Source organism: Ovis aries, chromosome 6, assembly GCF_016772045.2.
Source record: "Ovis aries strain OAR_USU_Benz2616 breed Rambouillet chromosome 6, ARS-UI_Ramb_v3.0, whole genome shotgun sequence".
NCBI lineage: Eukaryota > Metazoa > Chordata > Mammalia > Artiodactyla > Bovidae > Ovis > Ovis aries.
In genome coordinates, this window is record NC_056059.1 from 67636612 (window position 1) to 67664340 (window position 27729).

At 41.2% G+C, this 27729-nt stretch overlaps 1 protein-coding gene and 1 non-coding gene across 10 annotated transcripts in view; one reads left to right on the forward strand and one right to left on the reverse strand.

The window, feature by feature from the left end:
- The window catches only part of TEC (tec protein tyrosine kinase), a 158245-nt gene that overhangs the window by 127836 nt on the left and 2680 nt on the right, over positions 1 to 27729 (reverse strand). For 4 of the 9 annotated variants that reach the window (XM_060417079.1, XM_042251380.2, XM_060417077.1 and 1 more), the window contains one exon: positions 15191 to 24673. The exons of the other annotated variants lie outside the window; for them this stretch is intronic. In XM_060417079.1, coding sequence (XP_060273062.1) covers positions 15191 to 15295 — 105 coding nt within the window. In that variant the 5' untranslated portion in view covers positions 15296 to 24673. The remainder of the gene's footprint in view (positions 1 to 15190; positions 24674 to 27729) is intronic. 9 annotated transcript variants of the gene reach the window in all.
- On the forward strand, positions 25080 to 25152 carry TRNAW-CCA (transfer RNA tryptophan (anticodon CCA)). The gene has a single exon. It is a non-coding gene; the product is annotated as a tRNA-Trp (tRNA).

Below are 27729 nucleotides of genomic sequence, written 5' to 3' on the forward strand. Positions count from 1 at the left end.
TACAAAGGAAGTAAAAAGACAACCCACATATGGGAGAAAGGATTCACAAATGACATACCCAATAAGAGTCTGAAGAGAAGTGAAAGTCAGTCGTGTCCAACTCTTTGCAACCCATGGACTATACAGTCTGTGAAATTATCCAGGCCAAATACTGGAGTGGGTACCGTCCCCTTCTCCAGGGCATCTTCCCAAACTGGGATCGAACCCAGGTCTCCTGCATAGAAGGCAGATTCTTTACCAGCTGAGGCACCAATAAGAGTCTAGTATCCAGAAAATATAACACAACTGAATAATTTTTTTCTAAATTAACAGGTAAAGGACTTAAGTAGACATTTTCCCAAAGATGTCAAAAGGCTAATAAACACTTGAAAAAATGCTCAACATCACTAGCTTTTCAGTTCAGTCCAGTCGCTCAGTCGTGTCCGATTCTTTGCGACCCCTGGACTGCAGCACAGCAGGCCTCCCTGTCCATTACCAACTCCAAGAGTTTACTCAAACTCATGTCCATTGAGTTGGTGATGCCATCCAACCATCTCACCCTCTGTCGTCCCCTTTTCTTCCCACCTTCAATCTTTCCCAGCATCAGGGTCTTTTCAAATAAGCTAGTTCTTCACATTAGGTAGCCAAAGTATTGGAGTTTCAGATTCAGCATCAGTCCTTCCAATGAATACTCAAGACTGATTTCATTTAGGATGGACTGGTTGGATCTCCTTGCAGTCCAAGGGACTTCAAGAGTCTTCTCCAACACCACAGTTCAAAAGCATCAGTTCTTCAGTGCTCAGCTTTCTTTACAGTCCAACTCTCACATCCATACATGACTACTGGAAAAACCATAGCTTTGACTAGACAGACTTTAGTTGGCAAAGTAATGTCTCTGCTTTTTAATATGCTATCTAGGTTGGTCATAACTTTTCTTCCAAGGAGCAGGTGTCTTTTAATTTCATGGCTGCAGTCACCATCTACAGTGATTTTGGAGCCCAAGAAAATAAAGTCTGACCCTGTTTCCACTGTTTCCCTATCTATCTGCCATGAAGTGATGGGACTGAATGCCATGATCTTCGTTTTCTGAATGTTGAGTTTTAAGCCAACTTTTTCACTCTCCTCTTTCACTTTCATCAAGAGGCTCTTTGGTTCTTCACTTTTTGCCATAAGGGTGGTGTCATCTGCATATCTGGTTATTGATATTTCTCCTGGCAATCTTGATTCCAGCTTGTGTTTCATCCAGCCTAGTGTATCTCATGATGCACTCATTAAGTTAAATAAGCAGGGTGACAATATACAGCCTTGACATACTACTTTTCCTATTTGGAACCAGTCTGTTGTTCCATGTCCAGTTCTAACTACTGCTTCCTGACCTACATATAGATTTCTCAAGAGGCAGCTCAGGTGGTCTGGTATTCCCATCTCTTGAAGAATTTTATACAGTTTATTGTGATCCACACAGTCAAAGGCTTTGGCATAGTCAATAAAGCAGATGTTTTTCTGGAACTCTCTTGCTTTTAGGAATACATAAATCAAAAGCACAAGGAGATCCTACTATACACATACTAGGCTCGTTATAATCCAGAAAAGGAAAATAAGGATTGACAAGAATATGGAGAAACGGGAACCCTCATCCGTTGTTAGTAGGAATGTAAAGTGATACAGCCAATGTGAAAAACAGTTTGGTAGTTCCTCAAAAGTTAAACATAGAGTTAAGCTATGACCCAGCACTTCCACTCTTAAGTACATACCCAAGAGAATTGAAAACATATATTCACAAAGAGGCTTATAAACTACTGCACATAGAGGTATTAGTCATAATAGCCAAAAAGTGGAAACAACCCAAATGTCCATACACTGATGTATTGAGATATATATAAACCCATACAACTGAATGTTATTCCACCAGAAAAAACAATGAGGTGCTGATTCATAGTGCAACACAAATGAACTTTGAAAATATTATACTAAGTTAAAGAAGCCAAGCACAAAAGGCCACATGTTTTATTGATTCCATTTATGTGAAATGACCAGAACACCATTTATGTGAAATGTCCAAAACAGGCAAACCCATAGAGAAAGAAAGTAGGCTATCGTTTGGATGAAATGAAGAGAGAATGGGGTAGGGTGGGTGTGTACAGAAATTTTTTTAAATGATAAGAATCTTCTGGAATTAGATGGTGGTGGTGGTTATACAACATTGTAAATATATTAAAAACCACAGGATTGTACTCTTCAAATTGGTTCAAATGGTGGTTACCTGAATTTATTCTCAATAAAAAAATTCAAGAAAAATATAAATGTACAACATGTAAATAACATACAGATGAAAATCAAAAGTAAAAGGAGAAATCAGAAACCAAAAGGAAGGAATAAAACAGAGTGAAACCAGGCAAAATTTATACGGAAGTTGGTCCTCACATCAGCTCATACAACAGAAACTGAATATAATCAAAATTAGCCTTGAATGTTCCATCGAAGACACGGCCACGCTGTCTCCAGATAAGCCCAACACAGCATTAACAGAAATGTCCACCAGCATTGGAAGTTGTATCCATTAGCTCTTGATGAGAAAAATCACCAGCAAAATAAACCCCATTCCATAATTAGGAACATAAAAGCAATTAAAATGTATTCTTCCTCCTGATTCTGTCAGGGGAACAATTCTGATCTCGATGTCCAGAATGGCCTCACTCATATTTTGAGCACTTGCAGGCTATCAGCCAGGACACCTCAGGTTCCTTCCATGTGACCTCTTCAACCGGACAGCTTAAGCTGATACATGTAGTTCTCCAGGTTCCAAGAGCAATAAGAGAGAGCAAGCCCCAATATGCAACACACTTTAGGTCTCTGAATGATTTACCTTAGCTATTATCTCATTGGCCAAAGCAAGTCATATTACCAAGCCCAGATTCAGAATGGGAGGTGATCTTCAACGTGGAGGAGGGAGAGGAATTATGGAGACCACTTTGCAAACAATCTAATAATCTGGCAGAGAAAAACAAGATTCTGGTTGTTTTGTTTGGCACCAAAGTACTTAACTTGAACTCAAGGGATAGTTTGTAAGAAAAACTTACCTCTCACCACTAAAATCACATTCAGTACTGTGAGATGCTCATGGAAAAACCTTGACAAAGACAGACAAGGAAGCAGGCGGTTCCCACATCTCCCAAAGCACACACCCTCTGGAGCATATGCTTCTGGAGTGGAAAGGTGAACGGAAGCACCCACATTCTTTAAATTGCTGTTTCTCTAAAAAGAGAGCTACCATATGGCCCAGCAATTCCACTTGTTGGTATATATCTAGAAAAAAACATAATTCGAAAATATACATGCACCTCAATGTTCACTGCAGTGCTGTTTACAATAGCTAGGATACGGAAGCAACCTAAATGGTCATCGACAGAGGAACGGATAAAGACGATGTGGCACACTTATACAATGGAATATTACTCGGTCATAAAAAGGAAAGAAATGACGCCATTTGCAGCAACACAGATGGACCTAGACATTAACGTACTGAGTGGAGTAATTCAGACAAAGACAAATATCATATGATTTCACTTATATGTGAAATCTAGAAAGATGATACAAATGATCTTATCTACAAAACAGAAACAGACTCACAGACACAGAAGACAAACTTATGGTTACCAAAGGGGAAGGGTGTCAGGGGAGGGATAAATTAGGAGTTTGGGATTAATGTATGTAATAGTTTATATAAAATAGATAATCAATAAGGACATTGATATGGCACAGGGAATGCTACTCAACATTCTGTAATAATCTATAAGGGAGAAGAATTTGAAAAGGTATATATATATATATATATATATATATATACACACACATATACATGTTACACATATACATATATATATGTATAACTGAGTCACTGTGCTGTATACCTGAAATCAACATGAAACTGTAAATCAAATATACTCCAAGATAGAATAAAAATTAAATTTTTAAAAATGGTCCAAGCTTTAAAAAAAAAATGTTGTTGCTTTCCTTTGTTAACCCATAGGATTTAATTCCCCAAAGTTTAATGCACATAGGCTACAATGCTACTACACACTGATAACCAGAGCAATAAATTTGGAGCTTCTCAAAACCCAGGGAAGGGATAACATAATGCTTCACAGTATAGGAAATTTTTTATCATAAGAGACACACCAACTGATCAATAGGAAAACGTTCCCTGTCATTAAATTCTAAGGACAAACTAGTTTATGGGGTCATAAAGGACAACAAAAGATACTACATGATACATCTTGAATAGAAGTTTGGGCAGAAATTATAAAAACATTCCTCACTTGGCTATTTCTTATATTAACACTTCTTAATAGCTAAGTGGAGAAGGCAATGGCACCCCACTCCAGTACTCTTGCCTGGAAAATCCCATGGACAGAGGAGCCTGGTAGGCTGCCGTCTATGCACAGAGTCGGACACGACTAAAGCGACTTAGCAGCAGCAGCAGCAGCAGCAATAGCTAAGTAAATAAAGCCTTATAAAGCATTTCTCCTTGAGCTAAGCTAGACAGGTTACTTTCTTGTTGAGTCAAGAAACAAGAGTAGATGGGAATTCCCTGGTGGTCCAGTGGTTGGGACTCAGCAGTTTGGGTTCAATCCCTGGTGGCAGAACTAAGATCCCACAAGCCACAAAGCATGGCCAAAAAAAAGAAAGAAGAGTAGAGTACAGAATTAGGTAAATAGATACAATCCTTGAGCGATATCTGATCAACACTCTTAAGCTCATTTTCAATAACAGTTAAATGAAATTCAGACTTACTCTCCAACATGTGAAAGAAATGTAAATATTACATTAATAAAATAATAATATATTTGCTGTAAAAATTTTTGAAGGCTAAGTATTTTCAGATACACCCTCCTGAAAGATCTAAGGTAATAGAAAACACCAACAATTCCAAAGATCCACAGCTTCACACTAGAAGCATTTACATTTTGAGATTCTGACTTCATCTGATTTACGTCTTGCTTCTTGACTTCCTAATATTTCTAACTTTGAACTAACAGTCCTTTGAACTAACAGACCGCTATATATAAGAATTACTAAGACCCTAGCAGATGTCTTTTTCAGTATTATTTCCACCAAATCAGAAAGCAGTAAAAAGCAGAGTGGTGGCAGATGTGGTTCTCAGTTCACAATATGAACTGCACAAGTAAACACTAATATTTTAAATGAGTGAAATACGAAAACAGATTCACAGCAACTGAACAAAAATCTTTGAAGACTGTGAAGATACTCTAAGACAGGGTACTACATTTTTTTCATACCACCATCCTCACCCACCACACACAGAGCACAGATTCCAGGAAGGCTGGTGAAAACAGTTGCTTAAATATCACCAAATGTACACATGAACGTCTACAAAATACATTTTAAATTACCATTCATTTAATATATTTGCTTTATATTATAGTTTCAAGTTTAAGTTCAGTTCAGTTGCTCAGTCACGTCCGACTATTTGCAACCCCCTGAACCGCAGCACACCAGGCCTCCCTGTCCATTACCAACTCCTGGAGTTTGCCCAAACTCATGTCCATTGAGTTGGTGATGCCATCCAGCCATCTCATCCTCTGTTGTCCCCTTCTCCTCCCCTCCTCAATCTTTCCCAGCATCAGGGTCTTTTCAAATGAGTCAGCTCTTCGCATGAGGTGGCCAAAGGATTGGAGTTTCAGCTTCAACATCAGTCCTTCCAATGAACACCCAGGACTGATCTCCTTTAGGATGGACTGGTTGGATCTCCTTGCAGTCCAAGGGACTCTCAAGAGTCTTCTCCAATACCACGGTTCAAAAGGTAAATTTGAAGTTACTTTATCTTAAAAAGCATAAAAGGCAATTTTCATCTCCCAGCTGGAATTACAGAATACATACCTGGTCTGCAATCTATTGAACTGATCAAAACATCAAGTCATACTGTTATAAGAATCTAGACACTGTCATTCACATTCCCTTCCTAACTTTGCTCAAGAAGTGCCACACTTGCTACCCATATCAAAAATCTAAGAAACTGAATTTATCAGTTTTTCTATCATTATAGGAAACATGGAAGGTTTCCCTGGCAGTCCAGTGGTTAAGACTCCATGCTTCCACTGCAGGGGGAGATGTGCAATCCCTGGTTGCCAAACTAAGATCCCACATGTCAGGCAACACAGCCAAAAAATAAAAATAAGTAAAAAAAGAAAAAAGAAACACTGAGCACCACCTACAGAAATAGAATATTTCCAAAGAAGTCTCTCCATCTCTCCTCTACAATGGTAGCTGAATGAGCCTAATACAGAGGCATTCCCTCTGCCCAGTGTTACAGCAGAACTTATATCCATCCTTACCCTGGCAGGTGGCTGAAACGATTCACTTCAATGGTAAATATTTCATTCCAAAATTAGAAATAAAACAGAGCACCCAAATACCCCTGAAGAAGGTAACACACTAATTATTCTAAATTCTCAATCCCATCCTCTCCTGCCATCTCCAGCATCTGTGGCCTGTAGCTTTCCCTTCTTTGGTGCACCTGATGTCTCTCTACTGGATCATCCCCTTTGGTACAGCAGCATCACATACATTCCCCAAAATAAGCCTCTGCCTTGACCCATAGTCACCTCCAACTACCGTATCACCTGAGTCCCTTTACAGCAAAAGCTCTTGAAAGACACGATTAGGGTTGCTATCCCTGCTCCTCAACTCATGTGCTGGCCTCAAATTGCTCCAGGTGCGCTTCTGTCTCATCAGGCCACTAAGACTGCATGTGTCAAGATCACCAAGAACAGCCTTGTTGCCAGAACCAGTGGTCACTTTCCAGTTCTTGTCTCTCTCCCCGGACTCCCTAACAATGTTAACACAGCTGACCATTCTCTCCTTGAAATGCTTCGCTTCTGTTGGTTCTCTGTGACACCAAAGTCTCCTTGATTTTTCTCCAATCTTAGAGGCTGAACCTTCTCAGCCTCCTTTGCTGACCTCTGTTTTCCTCCTTTACTTCTAAACACTGGTGTGCACCAGCGCTCTGTCCTGGGCTTGTTTTGCTTCTTCATCTATGAATCCTCCTCGGAGGCACCCTCATCCAGTTCCACAGCTTGACAGACCATCTGTGTAGTAATAAACCTGACATCTCCATCTTTAGCCCTGTTGCCAAGAACCTCAGATTTATATATCCAACTGCAATCTTGATATCTTTATTTAAATATCTAGCAAGTATCTCAAATGTAACATGGCTACAATGGACTGCTATATAGTTCCCCAAAATTTGCTCTTTATCTAGTCTTTGATGTCTGAATAAATGGCCTCACCATCTCCCCAGCTGCTCAGCCAAAAATCTAAGAGCTATCATTGATTCATTCCTCTCCTTCACACCTCAACTCTAATCCATCAGCATGTTCTTTTGACTGTGGAAGTGGAAGTGTTAGTCACTCAGTCGTGTCCAACTCTTTGTAACCCCATGGACTGCAGCATGCCAAGCTCTTCTGTTCATGGACTTCTCTAGGCGAGAATCCTGGAGTGGTAGCCATTCCCTTCTCCCGGGGATCTTCCCAAAACAGGGATCGAACCCACGTCTCCTGCATTGCAGGCCGACTCTTTCCCATGGAGCCACCAGGCTCCAAAATATTCTAATATCCTATGAATATTCAAGACTCCACTTCATACTTTTTCCCTTTAGTGCAACAGACTGATTGCACTAATGGCTCTGATTTTAATGCCTCTCTGAATCTTTTCATACCTCTCTGTATAGCTGCTCTTTGGCACTGCCCCTCATACTAGCTGTTGATGTACTCAGGTAACCTGCCTTGACCAATGTAACAGTAGCAAACTGAACACAAGCTAAAGCTTAAAAATCTGCCTGCCCATTTCTATTTCCTTTCTTGCTTCCTTATTATGACCATGAGACTAAGACTGGGCCAGCCTGAGAATAAGAATAGAGTCATGTAACACCACCACACAGAGAAGACCACAGTTGTCCCAGCCATCTGAGTTGAGGCCATCCTAGACAGTCAACAACCAGCTGGCCCTCCCAAACATATCAGGGAAACCAGGTAATATGGCAGAGTTGCCTACCTGACCCACAGCTGATCACAGACATGCACAAGCTCAGTCAGGATCAGCTGAGCCTGGCCCAGGAGAGCAGAATTACCCAACCATTCCATTGACCAAGCAAAAATAATCCTTTTTTCTGTATGTCACTAAGTTTAAGGGGATATCTGTCACACAGCATTACTGTGGCAATAACTGATATAGATACCATCATCCCTTGTCAGGACTATTGCAATATCCTCCTGTTAGGTCTCACTACTTCCTTCCTCATCTTCTTACAATCCTTTCTATATTCATCAATCAACATAAACTTTTTTTTCTGGTTGCACTGGGTCTTCGTTGCTGCACACAGTCTTCTAGTGGCAGAGAGTAGGGGGCGACTCTTTGTTGTGGTGTTCAGCCTTCTCATTCCCATGGCTTCTCTCGTTGCAGAGCACGGGCTCTAGGCACACGTGCTCAGTAGGTGTGCCTCGTGAGCCCTAGAGCGCAGGCTCAGGAGTTGTGGCACACCGGCTTAGCTGCTCCAAGGCATGGGCACTCTTCCCAGACTAGGGATTAAACCCGTGACCCCTGCTTCAGTAGGTGGCTTCTTATCCACCAGGGAAGTCTCAGTCAACACAAACTTTTAAAAACATAAATCAGCTTATGTCCTCAGTCCTGCTTAAACCCTCTAATGGATACCCTGAACTCAGACTAAAAATCTCTTAATTTAGGACACTACCTACTTGTCCAACCTCATCCAGTACCACTCTCTCCCTGGCCCACTATGTGTCAACCCACAACAGCCTTCTTCCTGTCCTTCACACACAGCAAATCCATGGCATGTTGGGGGGGCAGGCAGTCTTTGCAAATCATGTTACCTCTATCTAGAAAATCATTCCACCTGCTCTCTCTTGCTCACTCTTGAACCAATAACATCTTGTAACTCAAATTCAACCTATATGTCACTTTCACCAAAAGACCTTTCCTTGATCGTTGCTTTTGTTGTTTAGTCACTAAGTCATGTCTGACTCTTTGCAACCCCAAGGACTGTGGCTCCTCTGTCCATGGAATTCTCCAGACAAGAATACTGGAGTGGCTTGCCATGCCCTCCTTCAGGGGATCTTCCTGACCCAGGGATGGAACTTCTGTCTCCTGCATTGGCAGGCAGATTCTCTACTGCTGAACCACCACGGAAACCCTCCTTCCCTTGACTACACAATCTAAACTAATCAGTCACTCTGATTAAATTAAAATAAGGATTTAAATTCTCTGCATCATACTTATTACTATGCAGGATTTCTGTTATTTGTTTTTAATCATGTGACCTCCATACTGACTCTAACTTCTGCATAAGCAGGAATCTAGTCTGTGTGTTCACCACCGGATCCTCAGCTCCTAAAACAGTTCCTTCACATAGCAGTACAGTTCAGCTCAGTCACTCAGTCGTGTCTGACTCTTTGCGACCCCATAAATTGCAGCACGCCAGGCCTCCCTGTCTATCACCATCTCTCGGAGTTCACTCAGAGTCGCGTCCATCGAGTCAGTGATGCCATCCAGCCATCTCATCCTCTGTCGTCCCCTTCTCCTCCTGCCCCCAATCCATCCCAGCATCAGAGTCTTTTCCAATGAGTCAACTCTTCACATCAGGTGGCCAAAGTACTGGAGCTTCAGCTTTAGCATCATTCCTTCCAAAGAAATCCCAGGGTTGATCTCCTTCCGAATGGACTGGTTGGATCCCCTTGCAGTCCAAGGGACTCTCAAGAGTCTTCTCCAATACCACACTTCAAAAGCATCAATTCTTCAGCGGTCAGCCTTCTTCACAGTCCAACTCTCACATCCATACATGACTACTGGAAAAACCATAGCCTTGACTAGATGGACCTTAGTCAGCAAAGTGATGTCTCTGCTTTTGAATATGCTATCTAGGTCGGTCATAACTTTTCTTCCAAGGAGGAAGCGTCTTTTAATTTCATGGCTGCAGTCACCATCTGCACTGATTTGGAGCCAAAAAAAATAAAGTCTGTCACTGTTTCCACTGTTTCCCCATCTATTTCCCATGAAGTGATGGGACCAGATGCCATGATATTCGTTTTCTGAATGTTGAGCTTTAAGCCAACTTTTTCACTCTCCTCTTTCACTTTCATCAAGAGGCTTTTGAGCTCCTCTTCACTTTCTGCCATAAGCGTGGTGTTATCTGCATATCTGACATTATTGAGATTTCTCCCGGCAATCTTGATTCCAGCTTGTATTTCTTCCAGTCCAGCATTTCTCATGATGTACTCTGCATATAAGTTAAATAAGCAGGGTGACAATATACAGCCTTGACATACTACTTTTCCTATTTGGAACCAGTCTGTTGTTCCATGTCCAGTTCTAATTGTTGCTTCCTGACCTGCATACAGATTTCTCAAGAGGCAGGTCAGGTGGTCTGGTATTCCCATCTCTTTCAGAATTTTCCAGTTTATTGTGATCCACACAGTCAAAGGCTTTTGCATAATCAACAGAGCAGAAATAGATGTTTTTGTAGAACTCTCCTGGTTTTTCCATGATCCAGCAGATGTTGGCAATTTGATCTCTGGTTCCTCTGCCTTTTCTAAAATCAGCTTGAACATCAGGAAGTTCATGGTTCACGTATTGCTGAAGCCTGGCTTGGAGAATTTTGAGCATTACTTTACTAGAATGTGAGATGAGTGCAATTGTGCAGTAGTTTGAGCATTCTTTGGCATTGCCTTTCTTTGGGATTGGAATGAAAACTGACCTTTTCCAGTCCTGTGGCCACTGCTGAGTTTTCCAAATTTGCTGGCATATTGAGTGCAGCACTTTCACAGCATCATCTTTCAGGATTTGCAATAGCTCAACTGGAATTCCATCACCTCCACTAGCTTTGTTCATAGTGATGCTTTCTAAGGCCCACTTGGCTTCACATTCCAGGATGTCTGGCTCTAGATGAGTGATCACACCATTGTGATTATCTTGGTCATGAAGATCTTTTTTGTACAGTTCTTCTGTGTATTCTTGCCACCTCTTAATATCTTCTGCTTCTGTTAGGTCCATACCATTTCTGTCCTTTATTGTGCCCATCTTTGCATGAAATGTTCCCTTGGTATCTGTAATTTTCTTGAAGAGATCTCTAGTCTTTCCCAGTCTGTTGTTTTCCTCTATTTCTTTGCATTGATCGCTGAAGAAGGCTTTTTTTATCTCTTCTTGCTATTCTTTGGAACTCTGCATTCAGATGCTTATATCTTTCCTTTTCTCCTTTGCTTTTCGCCTCTCTTCTTTTCACAGCTATTTGTAAGGCCTCCCCAGACAGCCATTGTGCTTTTTTGCATTTCATTTCCATGGGGATGGTCTTGATCCCTGTCTCCTGTACAATGTCATGAACCTCATTCCATAGTTCATCAGGCACTCTATCTATCAGATCTAGGCCCTTAAATCTATTTCTCACTTCCACTGTATAATCATAAGGGATTTGATTTAGGTCATACCTGAATGGTCTAGCGGTTTTCCCTACTTTCTTCAATTTAAGTCTGAATTTGGTAATAAGGAGTTCATGATCTGAGCCACAGTCAGCTCCTGATCTTGTTTTTGTTGACTGTATAGAGCTTCTCCATCTTTGGCTGCAAAGAATATAATCAGTCTGATTTCGGTGTTGACCATCTAGTGATGTCCCTGCATAGAGTCTTCTCTTGTGTTGTTGGAAGAGGGTGTTTGCTATGACCAGTGAGTTCTCTTAGCAAAACTCTATCAGCCTTTGCCCTGCTTCATTCCGCATTCCAAGGCCAAATTTGCCTGTTACTCCAGGTGTTTCTTGACTGCCTACTTTCGCATTCCAGTCCCCTATAATGAAAAGGACATCTTTTTTGAGTATTAGTTCTAAAAGGTCTTGTAGGTCTTCATAGAACTGTTCAACTTCAGCTTCTTCAGCGTTACTGGTTGGGGCATAGACTTGGATTACCTTCACATAGTAAGCACCCATTAAATACTTGATGAATGTTACGTGACATGGAATAAATAAAAGATCAGATCCTTTCTGAAATCAAGTTTTTCACAAACAGAATGGGCTGGGCAAGCTGAAATGGCAAGGGAGAAAAGACAGACTGATTCTGAGAAGGAATTTTAGAAGCAGAGAAAAAAATTCACCTAATAGAAGATGAAGTTAAGTATGTGGACTCTGAAAACAGCCTGGAATGGAAGCCTGGCTTTGTTGCTTCCTAGCTGTATAAACATGGATATATCACTCACTTTTCTGAGCTGGCCTCCCCATCTATAAAATGGGGTAATAATTACTATTTCACAGAGTTGTTGTAAAAATTAAATATATGTAAAGTGCTTAGCACAGAACACAGATCATAGTAATTACTCAACATTAGTGATGACGATGGTGGTGGTGGTCGTGATATCTAAATCAGCCCTGATAATGATTAAACTGGCATAATCCATAGTATCCCATTCAACCTGTTGAGTTTATTTTTTTTTCAATATTTAGGCATTCCATATTGTCCCTTCTCACCAAGAATGGAATCTGTATAGGACCTAGAGTCTGAAGAACTGGGCTCTGGCTCTACCACTAACTAGCTGGGTTACCCTGGGCAAGTCACCAACTTCCCAGAACTGAAAATTAGCTTGTCATCAGCTCTGTCCATCTCCAAGGCAGAAGGGGCAGGAAAAAGTATGCGAAAAGTAGAGATACTGGTGTAACACAGAGAAACGGAGGCAGAGAGACAGGAAGGGAGATAAGCACGCTGCTGGAGGCGGGGGGGGGGGGGGTCAAGTGGCCAAGACTCCAAGCCTCAAACCCTGGTTAGGGAACTAGATCCCACCCCCTGCAACTAACAGCATTCAAATGCTCCGCAAGTCCCACATGCCACAAGAAAGACTGAGGATTCTGAGTGCCACAACTAAGACCTGACGCAACCAAATAAATAAATATGCATTGCTTTAAAAATCACTCCACTCTATTCCAGAGCACAAACAAGAATGTCTACACACCTTAAAGCTTCCCAAACTGTCCCAGAACACCAAGAACTTGTCAGAGGATACCAGTCCACACTCTCACAAGGGCAGGCACATGGGCTGATTTTATTCTCTTACTGACCAGTGACCAGCACAGTGGCCAGATCATACTATTACAGTGTGTGTTGACTACATGCTTGCTGAAATAGACAAATATATTTAGGAAAATCAGGGTTAATCAATGTCTAACTGGCTCCCTGTGTGCATTTCGCAGAAGCGCTTAAGAAATGAATAGGCTCTGTGAATCATATAGAATACTTTCCAATCTTATTTGATCATGGAACTCATTCTGTTTCCTTTGAACCTGATTAACATCTCCCAGAGTTGTAGTATTCTACAGAACAGTTTGAGAAACATCTTAACACAATTTTCTTTTTTTTTTTTTTTTTGGCCATGCGGTACGGCTTGCAGGATTTTAGTTCCCTGACCAGGGACTGAACCCAGGTCCCAGCAGTGAAAGTATGGAGTCCTAACCACTAGATTGCCAAGGAATTCCCAAGCTTACATAATTTAAGTCATTTTAATCATCATGATATAAACATTTTACTCTTAATATATAAGATAATTAAAAGGCCAATTGTACTTTGACTCACATCTAGTACACGGTTGTTTCACACCAAATCCTGCACCTCTAAATCACCCATCACCACGCAGGACCTTGATCTCTCTCATCTCCTAAGAAGCAGATGTCCTGCTGGTTTCTCTGCCTGCTCCCTGCACCCTCACAACCAGTTTGCTCCACAAATTCTCCCACCTTTTCTTCTACCGCCCCCCCCCACATCCTTAGTCTTACTGTGAACTTCCTTCAACTGCTTTAATTACAACTCTTCTCCTTTTATAATCAACCTAACAGGTTTTTATCTTATAATCTGTACTATCATCCTATGCCTGAAAACTTCAAAGTACTTCTCCCTTTAATAATAAAGGCTGGTCTGTCGCTTGCATTCTCCACACTGGATCCTCTTTGGGGTTATTCCTTAATCTTAACGACATATCATCATGTCAAATTCTACCTGGGTTCCCTCTTCCCACCCTACCATCTGTTTCCAAGAGCTCAAGGACATAGATGTCTTCACGTCCCCATGCCTTTGTTTGAGTTCTCTCTGCCTAGAAGAGCACCTGTTGAAATCCGGCCCATTTGTTAAGGTCCTGATCACAGGTAATCTCTTTTATGGAGTGTCCCTGATATACCACTCTGGTCACAGTTAGCTACTCCCTTTAAGTACCTCAAGGCAACTGGGCAACTTATCACAGATATATAAAGCTAGTTGTACATATGAATGCAGAGACGGCAGAGTTGGGAGAGAAAACCATGAACCAAGTGAATCTAACAAGCAGCATGACCATGGGTCGGTGACAAAAGGAGAAATCAGAAGGGTGTTTCCATGAATGGCTTGAAGGCTAAAGGAGAAAGGCTTTTGCGCATCCTGGAAGGAACAGAGGGAAGCCAGGAGAAGGCTACAGAAGAGTGAGCTGCAGAGAAGGGAGCGTTCTCACTCTGTGAGGCAGCTGGGCTGTGGGAATGCTGATTCACCATGGAACAATGCCCTCAGAGGGCCACCGGAAAGACGTGGGCAGGAAGCCAGTAGAAGGCTGGAAGCTCAGAATCACAGGGGAGTTGAGAGTACATAAGAAGGCAGCTGATCAGAAAGGCTGGGAGCCAAGGATACTAGGGATAAGAGGTAACGCTCTGGCCTAAACTGGCTGAGATCCCAGAGAGTGTCAGGGGCCAGACGAGTTAAGCATTCAACAATCTTTGATCAACATTCAGACGTAGGTTGATGAGTAATTGTTCTAACATCTACAAAGATCCGATTTCCCTAATGTTCCACTCATGGAGCAACTGACATCTCCCTGTGTGGGCTGTGCCACGGGGGTAGTGGATTGAGGGGAGTACCAGGGAGGGACTGGGTGTGGAATAAGGGAAGAAACAAGCTGAATATTACAGGGTCTACAGGGATCAAAGACCTCCAAGCACAGAGCAGACCACAGGAGGCACCCAGGCCCAAGAAGTAGTGAATACATCCAGTTGGCAGACCGAGAATGGCAACAGGATAATCCACGACAAAAATATCTTCTGAAAAGACTGTCTATTAGTTAGCATTTTCAATTCCAAACAACTAGATTTGGACACACAATAACAGCAAAAAGGAATGTATTCGCTCACATAACCAAGAAGTCCTGGAAGATTCAGGCACATCTGAATGCTGGGGTTCAAATGCTGCTGTGCTCTCACCACCGCTTGGTACTTCTCTCTGCATGTCAGCCTCATTCATTCCCTCCTCCTTCAAACAGCTGCCTCCATGTAGTGGAAAGATGGCCACCGGAAGTTCTAGGTTACATTACTCTAGCAGCCTAAAAATCCCAGAGGGAAAAAAATGCCTCCTCTCTTAAAGTGAACCAGAAAGAGAGGCTGAGTGAGTCTAGGTCATGTGCCCACCTCTGACCAATCACCTGGCCAGGTCAGGAGGCACTTCTCAGATTGGCCAAAGCTGAGTCACATGACCATCCTTGGCACTGGTGTCAACCCCACCCAAACTACATGGACTGTGAATAGAAAGTTCCCTGAAGGAAGGAAGTCTGGGCAAAGACAGTGTAGGGACTTGTCAGTCAGGCCCCAGATACCAAAAGAGAAGCCCAGTTTTCTCACTTAAACCATTAGAAGGGTTTTGAAGTTAGACAGAGCTGGTTTTAAATTTCAGCTTTGACATTGACTAGCTGCATATGTATGTATGTTCAGCCGCTCAACTGTGTCTGACTCTTTGGGGCCCCGTGACTGTATCCCACCAGGCTCCTCTGTCCATGAGATTTTTCAGGCAAGAATAGTGGAGAGGGTTGCCATTTCCTCCTCCAGAGGATCTTTGACCTAGTGATTGAACCTGCATCTCCTGTGCCTTCTGCATTGCAGGCGAATTCTTTATCACTGAGCCACCTGTGTGACCTCAAGTAAATTACTTAATTTCTCACTGCCTCAGTTTCCTGCTTATAAAACAGTACCTACCTTCTAGAGATGTTTGAAAAGATTAAATGAAATAACGCACATAAACTGCTAAGCATAATGCTTGATGAACAGGGATCAATAAATGGTAGCTATTATCAGTAATTAAAAAAATCATGACAATTATTACTCAGAACAAGGGCACCACATGAAGGGTGAGTTGTGACTTGGTGAGAGAGAGAGCCAGGTCAGCAAACTTGGATAAATCAGCCTCAGGTCCAGATTCATTAAGGGCAACTCAGGCTACAATACAGGGGCCCTGAATGAACTCTGAGATGACAATTCAAATCAGTGAATCTGTTCAGCACCTACATACTATGTGACAGCCACTGAGGATACAGTGATGAGTGAGACACATGGCTCCAAGGTAAATTACCATTAAAAATGACTATGGGTTTGTGACATGATTTTGGGGAGAAGAGAGGGTGACTGAAGCTGCTTCCTTACTTTTAGCCATAGGCTGTGAACACTGGAAGTCCTGAGCATACAAGAGAAGAATGTCAGGCCCGACTGCTGGAATGCTAAGAAGGTATAAAAGGACTGCAACCACTGCCCCTTCCCCAAAAAATGCCTTTGCATGAATTAGGAAATTATGTCTCTTCATTTAGACACTTCACTTCAATCCTCAGAGTAAACACATCTACCAAATCGTCCACCTGAATGACACCCCAGAGTTTTGCAGTGAATAACCTGCACAACTGTACATGGTAGCCCTGGGTATAGGCAGGGAAGATGACATGGGGGCTGGAAGGGGTCAAGGAATAGGGTGGAGATAGAGAATCTGGAGTCCCCAGGCCTTTGGAGACAGACAGTAACTTTTGCTATGGGCTGCTCCATTTAATATGGTTGACACTCACCACAAACAGCAATTAAGCATTTGATATGTGGCTATTACAACTGAGGACTAATTTTTTAATTTCACTTTAATTTTAATTTAAAATTTAAAACTGAAGTGGTGTAAATATGTTTCCTAACTTTGTTTGGTAGGACTACATTTTACTTTATTCACTGTACTGCATAAGATATTCTATTGAATTGCATTGCATTGTATTATACTGTATTGCTCATAGTAAGCTCCTGAGTTGTTTCTAGTATCATATTAATAACTTTTATATGATTATATGGTAAAATATTTTTTATGTACTGAGTTACCCAAAATATACTATTAAAATTAATTTCACTTGTTGTGTTTTGCTTTTTTAATGTGGCAACTAGAAACTTCTAAATTACATGTCTGGCACACAGAATATTTTTTAAAATATGTATTTATTTGGCTGCATCAGTCTTAGTTGAGCAGGCAGGATCTTCAGTTGTGGCATGTGGGATCTACTTCCCCGACCAGGTATCAAACCCAGGCCCCTTGCATTGGGAGCATGGAGTCTTAGCCACTGGACCACCATGGAAGTCCCAAAATATTTTTATTCATCAGTGCTGCTGTGAAGACATCTTAGGACCTATAGTGCGAGGGGCTTGGAATGATACTCAGGGGAACTGGTTGCTTTTAGTTTTGTTTGAAGCAGACCTCTATGTTTTCTTCCAGGTTGTCCAACTCTGTTGACCAGGAAGGAAAATAACAGAGCGAGCGGGCAAGCAGGCAGCTCAGTACGTGTAGCTCAGGAGAGCTTGCAGGGTACACTGGAGTCAGACTGTATTGTTCTGAACTCTGGCTCTACCACGTAACCAAATTTCCCCGAGACTCCTTCAGGCTCTTCATCTATAAAAATGCCAAAAATTATCTTGCCCACTTTATAGGGATTGTTGGGAGGGTTAAATGAGATAATCCAATGTAAAGAACTGAGCATGGAGTCTGGCACATCTTACATGCTCAGTTAACTACAAGGGGGCCACTGGAGCATTATTTGGAAATAAAGAAGGTGCAAATGAAAGATCTTCCTGTACAACAGAGCTTGGGTTGCCATGGCTTAAGAGGATACACCATGTCCACGTGTCTCCTCAGCATTTATCTTTCAAGACCAAAGAACTGGACAGAATTATTTACTCAATCCTCTATGCTGCCGATTAATATATTTGCTTTTTTCTAAGTCCACTGTGTTTTTAAGATACATTGATGAACAATCTTACATGCTTAAGGATCATGAAAACCAGTAAGGTAGCATTTCTGAATTATGTGTAACAGCTAAGATGTAGCTAGCTTTTTTATTCTAAATCCTACAGTGAATCAATGTCTTCAGTTAAGAATTGACAGTAATATCTGAATCTCATTCTTGAGTAAACTAGAACATTTGTATGTACAGATGGATTCATTTTACCTAAATGCTGTCTTTACTACTTCCCTGACATTTTGCATGAGCTTGAGACCAGCAATTTGGCTTCTTACATCCCAAAAGGTTCAGGTTCCCTGTAAACTTGGGAGTTTACACTGTGTACTCCCTCTTCTACATGTTTACTCTAGAAATAGTAATAAACTAACTTACTCACATTTATAATCTGAGACATATCCATCTATGCTTAACCTCTGTTCTATCTTCCAGTCCCCTCCCTATTCCTGACTTCTAAAAATATCTCTCCCAGCCTCCCACTGACTAAATTTATTTAATAGCCTTTGTGTGGAGTCTTTTCACAATTTATCCCTAGCTTCCATAGCTATGCAATGTTCCTCAAGAACTCTAGGGAATTTGTCAAACATGATTCCTCTTCACAAAGGAGTAGCCTATCCCAGCAAAAGGTTATATCTGCTTAAAAACTGTAAACTCCACTTTCCCAACACATACACTTCTGCAGAATTTGTTTTAAATTCTACTCGTTCCACAAGTTCAGTTCAGTTCTCGCTCAGTAGTGTCCGACTCCTTGCAACCCCATGGACTGCAGCTCGCCAGGCCTCCCTGTCAATCACCAACTCCTGGAGTTTACTCAGATTCATGTCCATTGAGTCAGTGATGCCATTGAACCATCTCATCCTCTGTTGTCCCCTTCTCCTCCCACCTTCAGTCTTTCCCAGCATCAGGGTCTTTTCAAATGAGTCAGTTCTTCCACAAAGACCAAGAAAAATTCCACAGGCACCACATTAAATTTATTGTCTTATTCTCAACAAGGCATTATCCTCTATGAGGCTCACTTTTTTTATCTGTGAAATGGGCATAATATACATGTGTTAAGTTGCTTTGGTCATCTCTGACCCTTTGCGACCCTAAGGACTGTAGCCTGCCTGGCTCCTCTGTCCATGGGATTCTCCAGGCATGAATACTGGAGTAGGTTGCCATGCCCTCCTCCAGGGGAATCTTTCCAACCCAGGGATCGAACCCATGTCTCTTACATCCTCTGCATTAGCAGGTAGGTTCTTTATCACTAGTGCCACCTGGGAAACTCATAACTTAGATGTCCTTTGCTAAATAGAGCAGGCCATCTCATTACTCATGAATGTATATAAAACACTCTGGGAAAAGCTCAAAGTCTTTTACAAGCATTAGGCCATGAATCTTTCTGAAGTGGATTGTTAATTAGGTGTCATTATGCTTTGTTTAATAGATGGAAAACCCGAGGCTTGGGAACACAATACCACATAATGGCTAACTTAGAAATCTAGCCTAGGCTTTAAACATCAGACTGAGAGATTGGGGGCTGTGGGGGCAGGGATCTGAATAGGAATTCACTCTGCTCCAGTTCTTTATCAAGAAACTGCATTACTACAAAATTCTCTCCTGTTACTGGTTGCCCTGCCCCTCCTACTTCCTCATGCAGTCCAGTAATGGGGAAATGGGTGGGAGCGTCATAATTCCCTACTGAACATATAATGCCTCCCCCACTTCCATGAACCTTAGACCAGGTACTAAAGACAAATTTAGTTTCACAGATCTCATTACAACCCCTCCACATTTTGTTACTGATCCCTGGAAACTTTTCCTATCAGATATCCAACAAAATAAAAAGAGGCTGTAGACATTTATCAACAAGAACACAGTCTCCCCAAATAAACCTGTCAGGCTACTCCAGCTTTACTATCTGACCTACAACTGGGTACATGGCATGGCCTCAAGAACTCCAGATAAACCTTATGTCTTCACCCAGAAGAGATACCGTGGATCCAAAAGGTCAAAAAAGAGGTAATGGAAACTTTATATAGCCAGTGAGCTTTTATAAATTATTATTATGTACCTGCTGACAATGATTAATGGAAACTAGAAATCCTTTAATCCCAGAGTGGTATTTTGAAAAATATTTCCTGAGAAAACAGTTCCCAAATGGGAAAAAGATAAAGCAACACTATTTACTTAAAGACAAACAAACAAAAAATATGCCCAACAATTGGGGAGTGGTTCAAAAATATCATTGCATATTAACAAGATAGACTGTCACCAGGCTATTAAAAACGATAATTATTCCTATAAGAAGATGCCTATTTTGAACACTGTTACCCAAAGAATAGCATGTCTAAGTCTAATCTTATAAAGTATATATATATACACACACACGTGTGTGTATTAATGTATCTATATATGTGTTATATATGTAAAGATTATAGAATTCAGAGTTACATAAATGGTTGCACACAATGCTCCCTCAGTTAATTATTTTCTAGAAAGTTGCTAAAGCTTTGTAGAAAGTCAAATGATGATAAAGATGACGGAGAGGGGAGTTTACCAAGATTCTCTCTGGAACAGTTTGGGGGTTATTTTAAATCTCTTTTTTGCAAGCTTCAGTACTGTCCATAATTTTTTAACAATGAATATATAAAATTCTATAAAATGACTTCTTTTTAATGATGGCAGGGAGAGTCCAGAAAGCACACTGAGAGCTGGGGAATGCTAGTGGCAGGCAGAGTTCCATCCTTGGTCTGGGAGAGGAAAGCCGGATGTGTCACCAGCTGAGCCTCAAAAACCTCAGCTATGATTCCAGAATCTATGAACAAGAATTCTTTAATGCACTGCTTCTGTAACTGGCTTAAATTTGTGAAAAATAAGCTGAATATCATTTTAAAAAAATAAAAGCATTCATACCTAAAACTTACATATCTAACAGCACTCAAAACTCAGTTAATTGTTTTCTTTTTCTCTGCATGCTTAAAGGATCAAGCATTTTTATTACTGAAGGCAGGAAAATAAAATAGAAAGCCAACTGCCTTCTGTGAAACAAAAATAATCCCAATGGTAAAAACTAACTCTACTGCGTGCTTAAATTGTATTTGCAGAATAATAAACACTGAAATCACTACTATGTAGGAAAGAAAAACACAATTTAACTTAGGGGTTCACTTCAGTTCAGTCACTCAGTCGTGTACGACTCTTTGCGACCCCATGATTGCAGCACACCAGGCCTCTCTGTCCATCACCAACTCCCGGAGTTCACTCAGACTCACGTCCATTGAGTCAGTGATTCCATCCAGCCATCTCATCCTCTGTTGTCCCCTTCTCCTCCTGCCTTCAATCCCTCCCAGCATCAGGGTCTTTTCCAATGAGTCAATTCTTTGCATGAGGTAACCAAAGTATTGGAGTTTCAGCTTTAGCATCATTCCTTCCAAAGAACACCCAGGGCTGATCTCCTTTAGGATGGACTGGTTGGATCTCCTTGCAGTCCAAGGGACCCTCAAGAGTCTTCTCCAACACCACAGTTCAAAAGCATCAATTTTTTGGCACTCAGCCTTCTTCACAGTCCAACTCTCACATCCATACGTGACCAATGGAAAAACCACAGCCTTGACTAGACGGACCTTTGTTGGCAAAGTAATGTCTCTGCTTTTCAATATGCTATCTAGGTTGGTCATAACTTTTCTTCCAAGGAGTAAGCATCTTTTAATTTCATGGCTGCAGTCACCATCTACAATGATTTTGGAGCCCCCCAAAATAAAGTCTGACACTGTTTCCACTGTTTCTCCATCTATTTCCCATGAAGTGATGGGACCGGATGCCACGATCTTCGTTTTCTGAATGTTGAGCTTTAAGCCAACTTTTTCACTCTCCTCTTTCACCTTCATCAAGAGACTCTTTTAGTTCCTCTTCACTTTCTGCCATAAGGGTGGTGTCATCTGCATATCTGAGGTTACTGATGTTTCTTCTAGCAACCTTGACTCTAGCTTGTGCTTCTTCCAGCCCAGTGTATCTCATGATGTACTCTGCATAGAAGTTAAATAAGCAGGGTGACAATATACAGCCTTGACGTACTCCTCTTCCTATTTGGAACCAGTCTGTTGTTCCATGTCCAGTTCTAACTGTTGCTTCCTGACCTGCAGATAGGTTTCTCAAGAGGCAGGTCAGGTGGTCTGGTATTCCCATCTCTTGAAGAATTTTCCAGTTTACTGTGATCCACACAGTCAAAGGCTTTGGCATAGTCAATAAAGCAGAAATGTCATGTGGAAATCTCACAAGTTATAGCTGAAACTTAATATTGGGGGATACTTGAGGACATGACAGTTTCTAAAGAAATAGCTAACAGAAAAACACTATTAGAACTCTATTCAGGATAAAGAGAAGAGACATTACAAGTTTTCCCTATTAAATCAGGCTAGAATTTTGCAAAAAAGTAAAGTAAAGGGAGTAAGGTACTTGACAGAGAGTTTTACTGTATAAGCCTTTCATGTAGTATATGACGATGTAAAGTTTTTCATTTTGATGCTCTGTAGCTAAGCATTTCCAAAGCTCTCAACCTAAAAAAATAAATAGCCTGAAGTTACCAAAGTAAAACTATATGAAATATTGCTGAAATCAGAGAAATCTTCCTCTTTTAGAAAAAATAAAATACAAATGTATTTTTAAAAAATACAAACATAAAAAAAAATACAAACGTAAAACCTAGAGGATTAGAAACCTAATTTGCACACACTTCCCTTCCTCTTCCAAAGCTACTTTCCTTAGCTATAAAAATCAAGACAATCACGACACTATGCTAAGAAATATATGGGTGAAAAACAACTAATAATAAGTAAAATTAATGTTGTCCTCTCAATGTTTTCAATCAGTATTATTTCTAAATAACATACTTTAGTCAGTCCAGTTCAGTCGCTCAGTCACGTCCAACTCTTTGCGACCCCATGAATCGCAGCACGCCAGGCCTCCCTGTTCATCACCAACTCCCGGAGTTCACTCAGACTCACGTCCATCGAGTTGATAATGCCATCCAGCCATCTCATCCTCTGTTGTCCCCTCTTCCTCCTGCCCCCAGTCACTCCCAGCATCAGAGTCTTTTCCAATGAGTCAACTCTTTGCATGAAGTGATCAAAGTACTGGAGCTTTAGCGTCAGTCCTTCCAAAGAACAGCCAGGGCTGATCTCCTTCAGAATGGACTGGTTGGATCTCCTTGCAGTCCAAGGGACTCTCAAGAGTCTTCTCCAACACCACAGTTCAAAAGCATCAATTCTTCGGCACTCAGCTTTCTTCACAGTCCAACTCTCACATCCATACATGACTACTGGAAAACCATAGCCTTGACTAGACGGACCTTTGTTGGCAAAGTAATGTCTCTGCTTTTCAATATGCTATCTAGGTTGGTCATAACTTTTCTTCTAAGGAGTAGGCGTCTTTTAATTCCATGGCTGCAATCACCATCTGCAGTGATTTTGGAGCCCAAAAAAGTAAAATCTGACACTGTTTCCACTGTTTCCCATCTATTTCCCATGAAGTGATGGGACCAGATGCCATGATCTTCGTTTTCTGAATGTTGAGCTTTAAGCCAACTTTTTCACTCTCCTCTTTCACTTTCATCAAGAGGCTTTTTAGTTCCTCTTCACTATACTTGGGAATACTTAAACTGAATACTGTACGGCTTCAGTCTATTCAGCCAAAGAGAAGTGAAAGTATAATCAAGAATTAGTGAATATACAATATTGTTTGTCAATCAGCTATACCGTGATACAAAATAAAAAGTTTAAAAAAATAAAAATATAATATATTAAAAAAGAATTTAGTGAATACAGACTATCGGATACAACTTGGATAATTATAACGTGTGTGTGTGTGTGTGTGTTTTAACTGTCAAGTGTTGACAATTATTTGGAAAATTCATCTGATACAATGATCTAGTATTCATTAGACATGTGCTCTTAACCTGGGAGAGTTCACATTTCAGCTAAGAGGACAAAAAGAACTTATATGAATTACTCAGCACATTAAAGAAAAGGTATGCTACTTGGAAAAAGATGTTGCAATGTCTTCAAAGGTTCTGTTTAGAAAAAGGGAAGGATATCTGTGGAAATACAGAGGGAAGAATGAGCACCGAAGGTATTCCCCTTGGCCAAGCTTTTGTTCACAATGGTACCTAGTGAGTTCTAGCTGAGTGTTTCCTAACCATCCTATCCTTTGCTGTCATCTTTCAGAATGACTGCTGTATCTGCTCCACTGTAGCAACTGGCAGCACTGGTCTTTCTGGATTCCCAATGCATAGCCACCATCATGAGGGTATAGAGCTTTGCTTTTTCTACACAGATAAGGTGGTGTGTGATCAACACTCTTCCAACTTCAGTGGAAGCTAACTCTTGCATCACTCCTCTATGCGTAACCAGAAAATCATGTTGGTGTTGTCAAGCTACTGAGATAGAAAGCTGTAAGATCACACTGCATTAAGGGAGCCTGAAGAATGTCTCAGCTGGTTAAACAGGGTTGGAAAAGTTGTGATCATCTGTGAGGAGCAGGGTAAGTCCGTCATCCCTGCTCATCCAAGCCAGAAACAGGAACTTGGTGCCCATTCCAAGAAAAGGTGTGAACTCTGAAACGGGAAGAGAGGATGTTGCTGTTGGTAAGGCAACTATGTGATAAATGCCTCCAGAAGGACATATAATTTCCACTGGAAACCACATGATCACCAATGACACCAGGCCTACCTTCCAGCTTAAAACATTAGACATATAGAGGCTGAGCTTCACTGAAAGGTGTAACACTCAGGGGACAAGGTGACATAATGAGTCCTCCTAGACAAAGCCAATTTGAGAAGCAGGAACCAGGGCTCTATGACCAGTAAGCTATACTCTACTCAAGCTAGGGGTTTTGCTTCCTGTGACCACTGGAATCAACTGGTAGGGGATCCTTAGAGTGATATAAGAAGGAATGAGGGGCCTAAACTGGGCTGGGTGAGAAAATATACCCAGAGTGATTAGAAAATGTTTATTGGGACTTCTCTGGTGGTCCAGTGGTTAGGACTTCGTGCTTCCAATGCAAGGGGCCCAGGTTTGATCCCTGGCCAGGGAACTAGGATCCCACATGCCATATGGTGCACCCAAAAAGTAAATAAATTAAATTAAATTAAAAATAAAAGAAAATGCTTAGTCTGGGTAAAGGTAGGAAAAATGGCAGCACACTGCCGTGGCTAAACCACACTAGTCCCTTGGCAGAGGTGGTTAAGAAAGCTACACTTCAGGCACTAAGAGCAGAGTAAACAAACCTTCTGCTTTCTCTCCCGCCTGAGAGTCCAATAAAATGACAATTGAGGGACAAACCCACAAGGATGGAGAGAATGAGAAAAGAGACAATAGTAAAAATACTTTGGTGGGGTGAAGGGAAGCCAAGATCCACCCTGATTTATACCATGGAATCTGAAAATGATAAATTGTTGTTGTTCAGTCTCTCAGTCGTGTCTGACTCTTTCCGACCCCGTGGACTGCAGCATGCCAAGCTTCCCTGTCCTTTACTATCTCCCAGAGTTTGCTCAAACTCATGTCCACTGAGTCGGTGATCCCATCTAACCATCCCATCCTCTGTCGTCCCCTTCTCCTCCTGCCTTCAATCTTTCCCAGCATCAGGGTCTTTTCCAGTGAGTTGGCTCTTCGGATCAGGTGGCCAAAGTATTGGAGCTTCAGCATCAGTCCTTCCAGTGAATATTCAGAGTTGATTTCCTTTAGGACTGGCTGGTTTGATCACCTTGCAATCTAAATAAGTTAAGACAATGGCACCCTCTGTAGGGGGAGGGGTGATCAAAAATGAAAATTGAAAGCCTCCTAAGGAACGAATTAGGTCCCCCAGGTCTCAGCCAGTCTGAGCAGTTAAATGATTGCCCCTTCTCCACCCCAGCAAAAAAACACCTAGAGTTTCTTCCCTGCCTCTTCCCCCAGAGGAGTTACATGAACATGTAACTACTCGCAAAGAGGGCAGAAAAGAGAAGGTCTCTGTATTGGAGTATGGCAGCCACAGCTCGGGTGTTTTAATATCATGGAGGGGTTACATGAACATGCAGATGCTGAGACAATCAGCCTCTTCTCCACCTAGCTCCCAGATTCCTGACAGCCAGGCTCTTCCCATCAGCCAGGAAAAACACTGCAAGAGCTTTTTCTGAGCACCCTCACCAGCCCAAGAGGTACTAACATCAGAGTCTCCCCAAATCACCCAGTAGTGAATTTCCCAGTCAACAAACCCACTACATCTTTAGCTTTTTAATGCCCCACTTAGATATGAGTAGACAACATAGGATATCAGAAATACAAGGAAAGTCTCTAACACAAAAGGTAAAGATCTAAACAAACAGACAATAGCAACCTGGGGAAACTGAGTCTGTGCAGGAAGGAAAAAGCTTTAAAAGGAAAAAAAAAATAACTCCTCAGAAAGATAAGACACTGAAACCATAAAACAAAATCAAGAAAGAAATAAATACAAAAGCCACACACAAATACATATGCATATATATTCAGGGAACAAAAAGGTTTTAATTTTAAATATTTAAAATATGATTGATTACACTCATGAAAAACTCAGTGGAAGGAGTTCATGATAATATTGAGAAAATCTCCCCCAAAATAGAAACAAGAAATAAAAGGACAGATAAGAGTAAAGAAAAGGTAAGAAAACATCTAGTATCCAGCCCAAAATATCTAGTATCTGAACAATAATTTTCTGAAAGGGACATCAGACAGAAAAAGTAATGATCAATAAGATAACTCAAGAAAAGTTTCCAAACTGAAAGACACAGATTTCTGGACTGGAAGAACCCAGAACAATGGATGAAAACAGACCCATATCGTAGCACACATGAAAATTTCAGGATTATGGAGGCCAAGAGAAAATTCTATAAACTTCCAGAAAGGAATTCTATAAACTTCCTTCCACAAACAGCAGGTGTGTAGAAAGGTTACAGACAAAATTACGGTGTCAGAAAAATTTTACAATTGTTAATTGTTAAGATTTCTTAACAATTAAGGAATCTGAATTTCTCAATAGCAACACCACAATCCAGAAGGGGATGATGAGACAATGCCTTCAAATCTTCCATCCTATAACTCTGCAGTCAGATAAACAATCAATTGACAGTGGTAAACATATTTTCAACACTTGCTGTAAAATGAATAGACAAAACACAAATCAATAAACTAAATAAAAAAAAATATACACCCTATGCAGCCTTCAGCAGGAAACTTATTGAGGATGGACTATACCAAAACAAAGGAGTCTACAAAGATAAGAAAGGCCTGTGCCATAGGCAACAGGAGAACTGATACAGGAGAGAAATGATGGGGATTCCCAGGATGATGACAAAGGGAGATCCTCAGGGTGACATCTGTGCCCATATGTAGAAGGCAGCCAGTCCAGACTAGAGCAAGAATGCAACTGACAGAATACCTGATGCTTCCAAGGGAAGAATCTGAAAATTATTCAAAAGCTTTGGGTAAAATTAATGATGAGTACTTAAAAAGCTAAATCAGTGAACAAACAAAGCAATTACTGACTCCGAAGAAAAGAAGTTGTACTTGGCTTGGCTACGAATATTGATCTAATTACTGTTTAACTATGGCAAGGATAGGAAAATAAGGAAGCTGTGGTTAGATGGGAGGTCAAAGG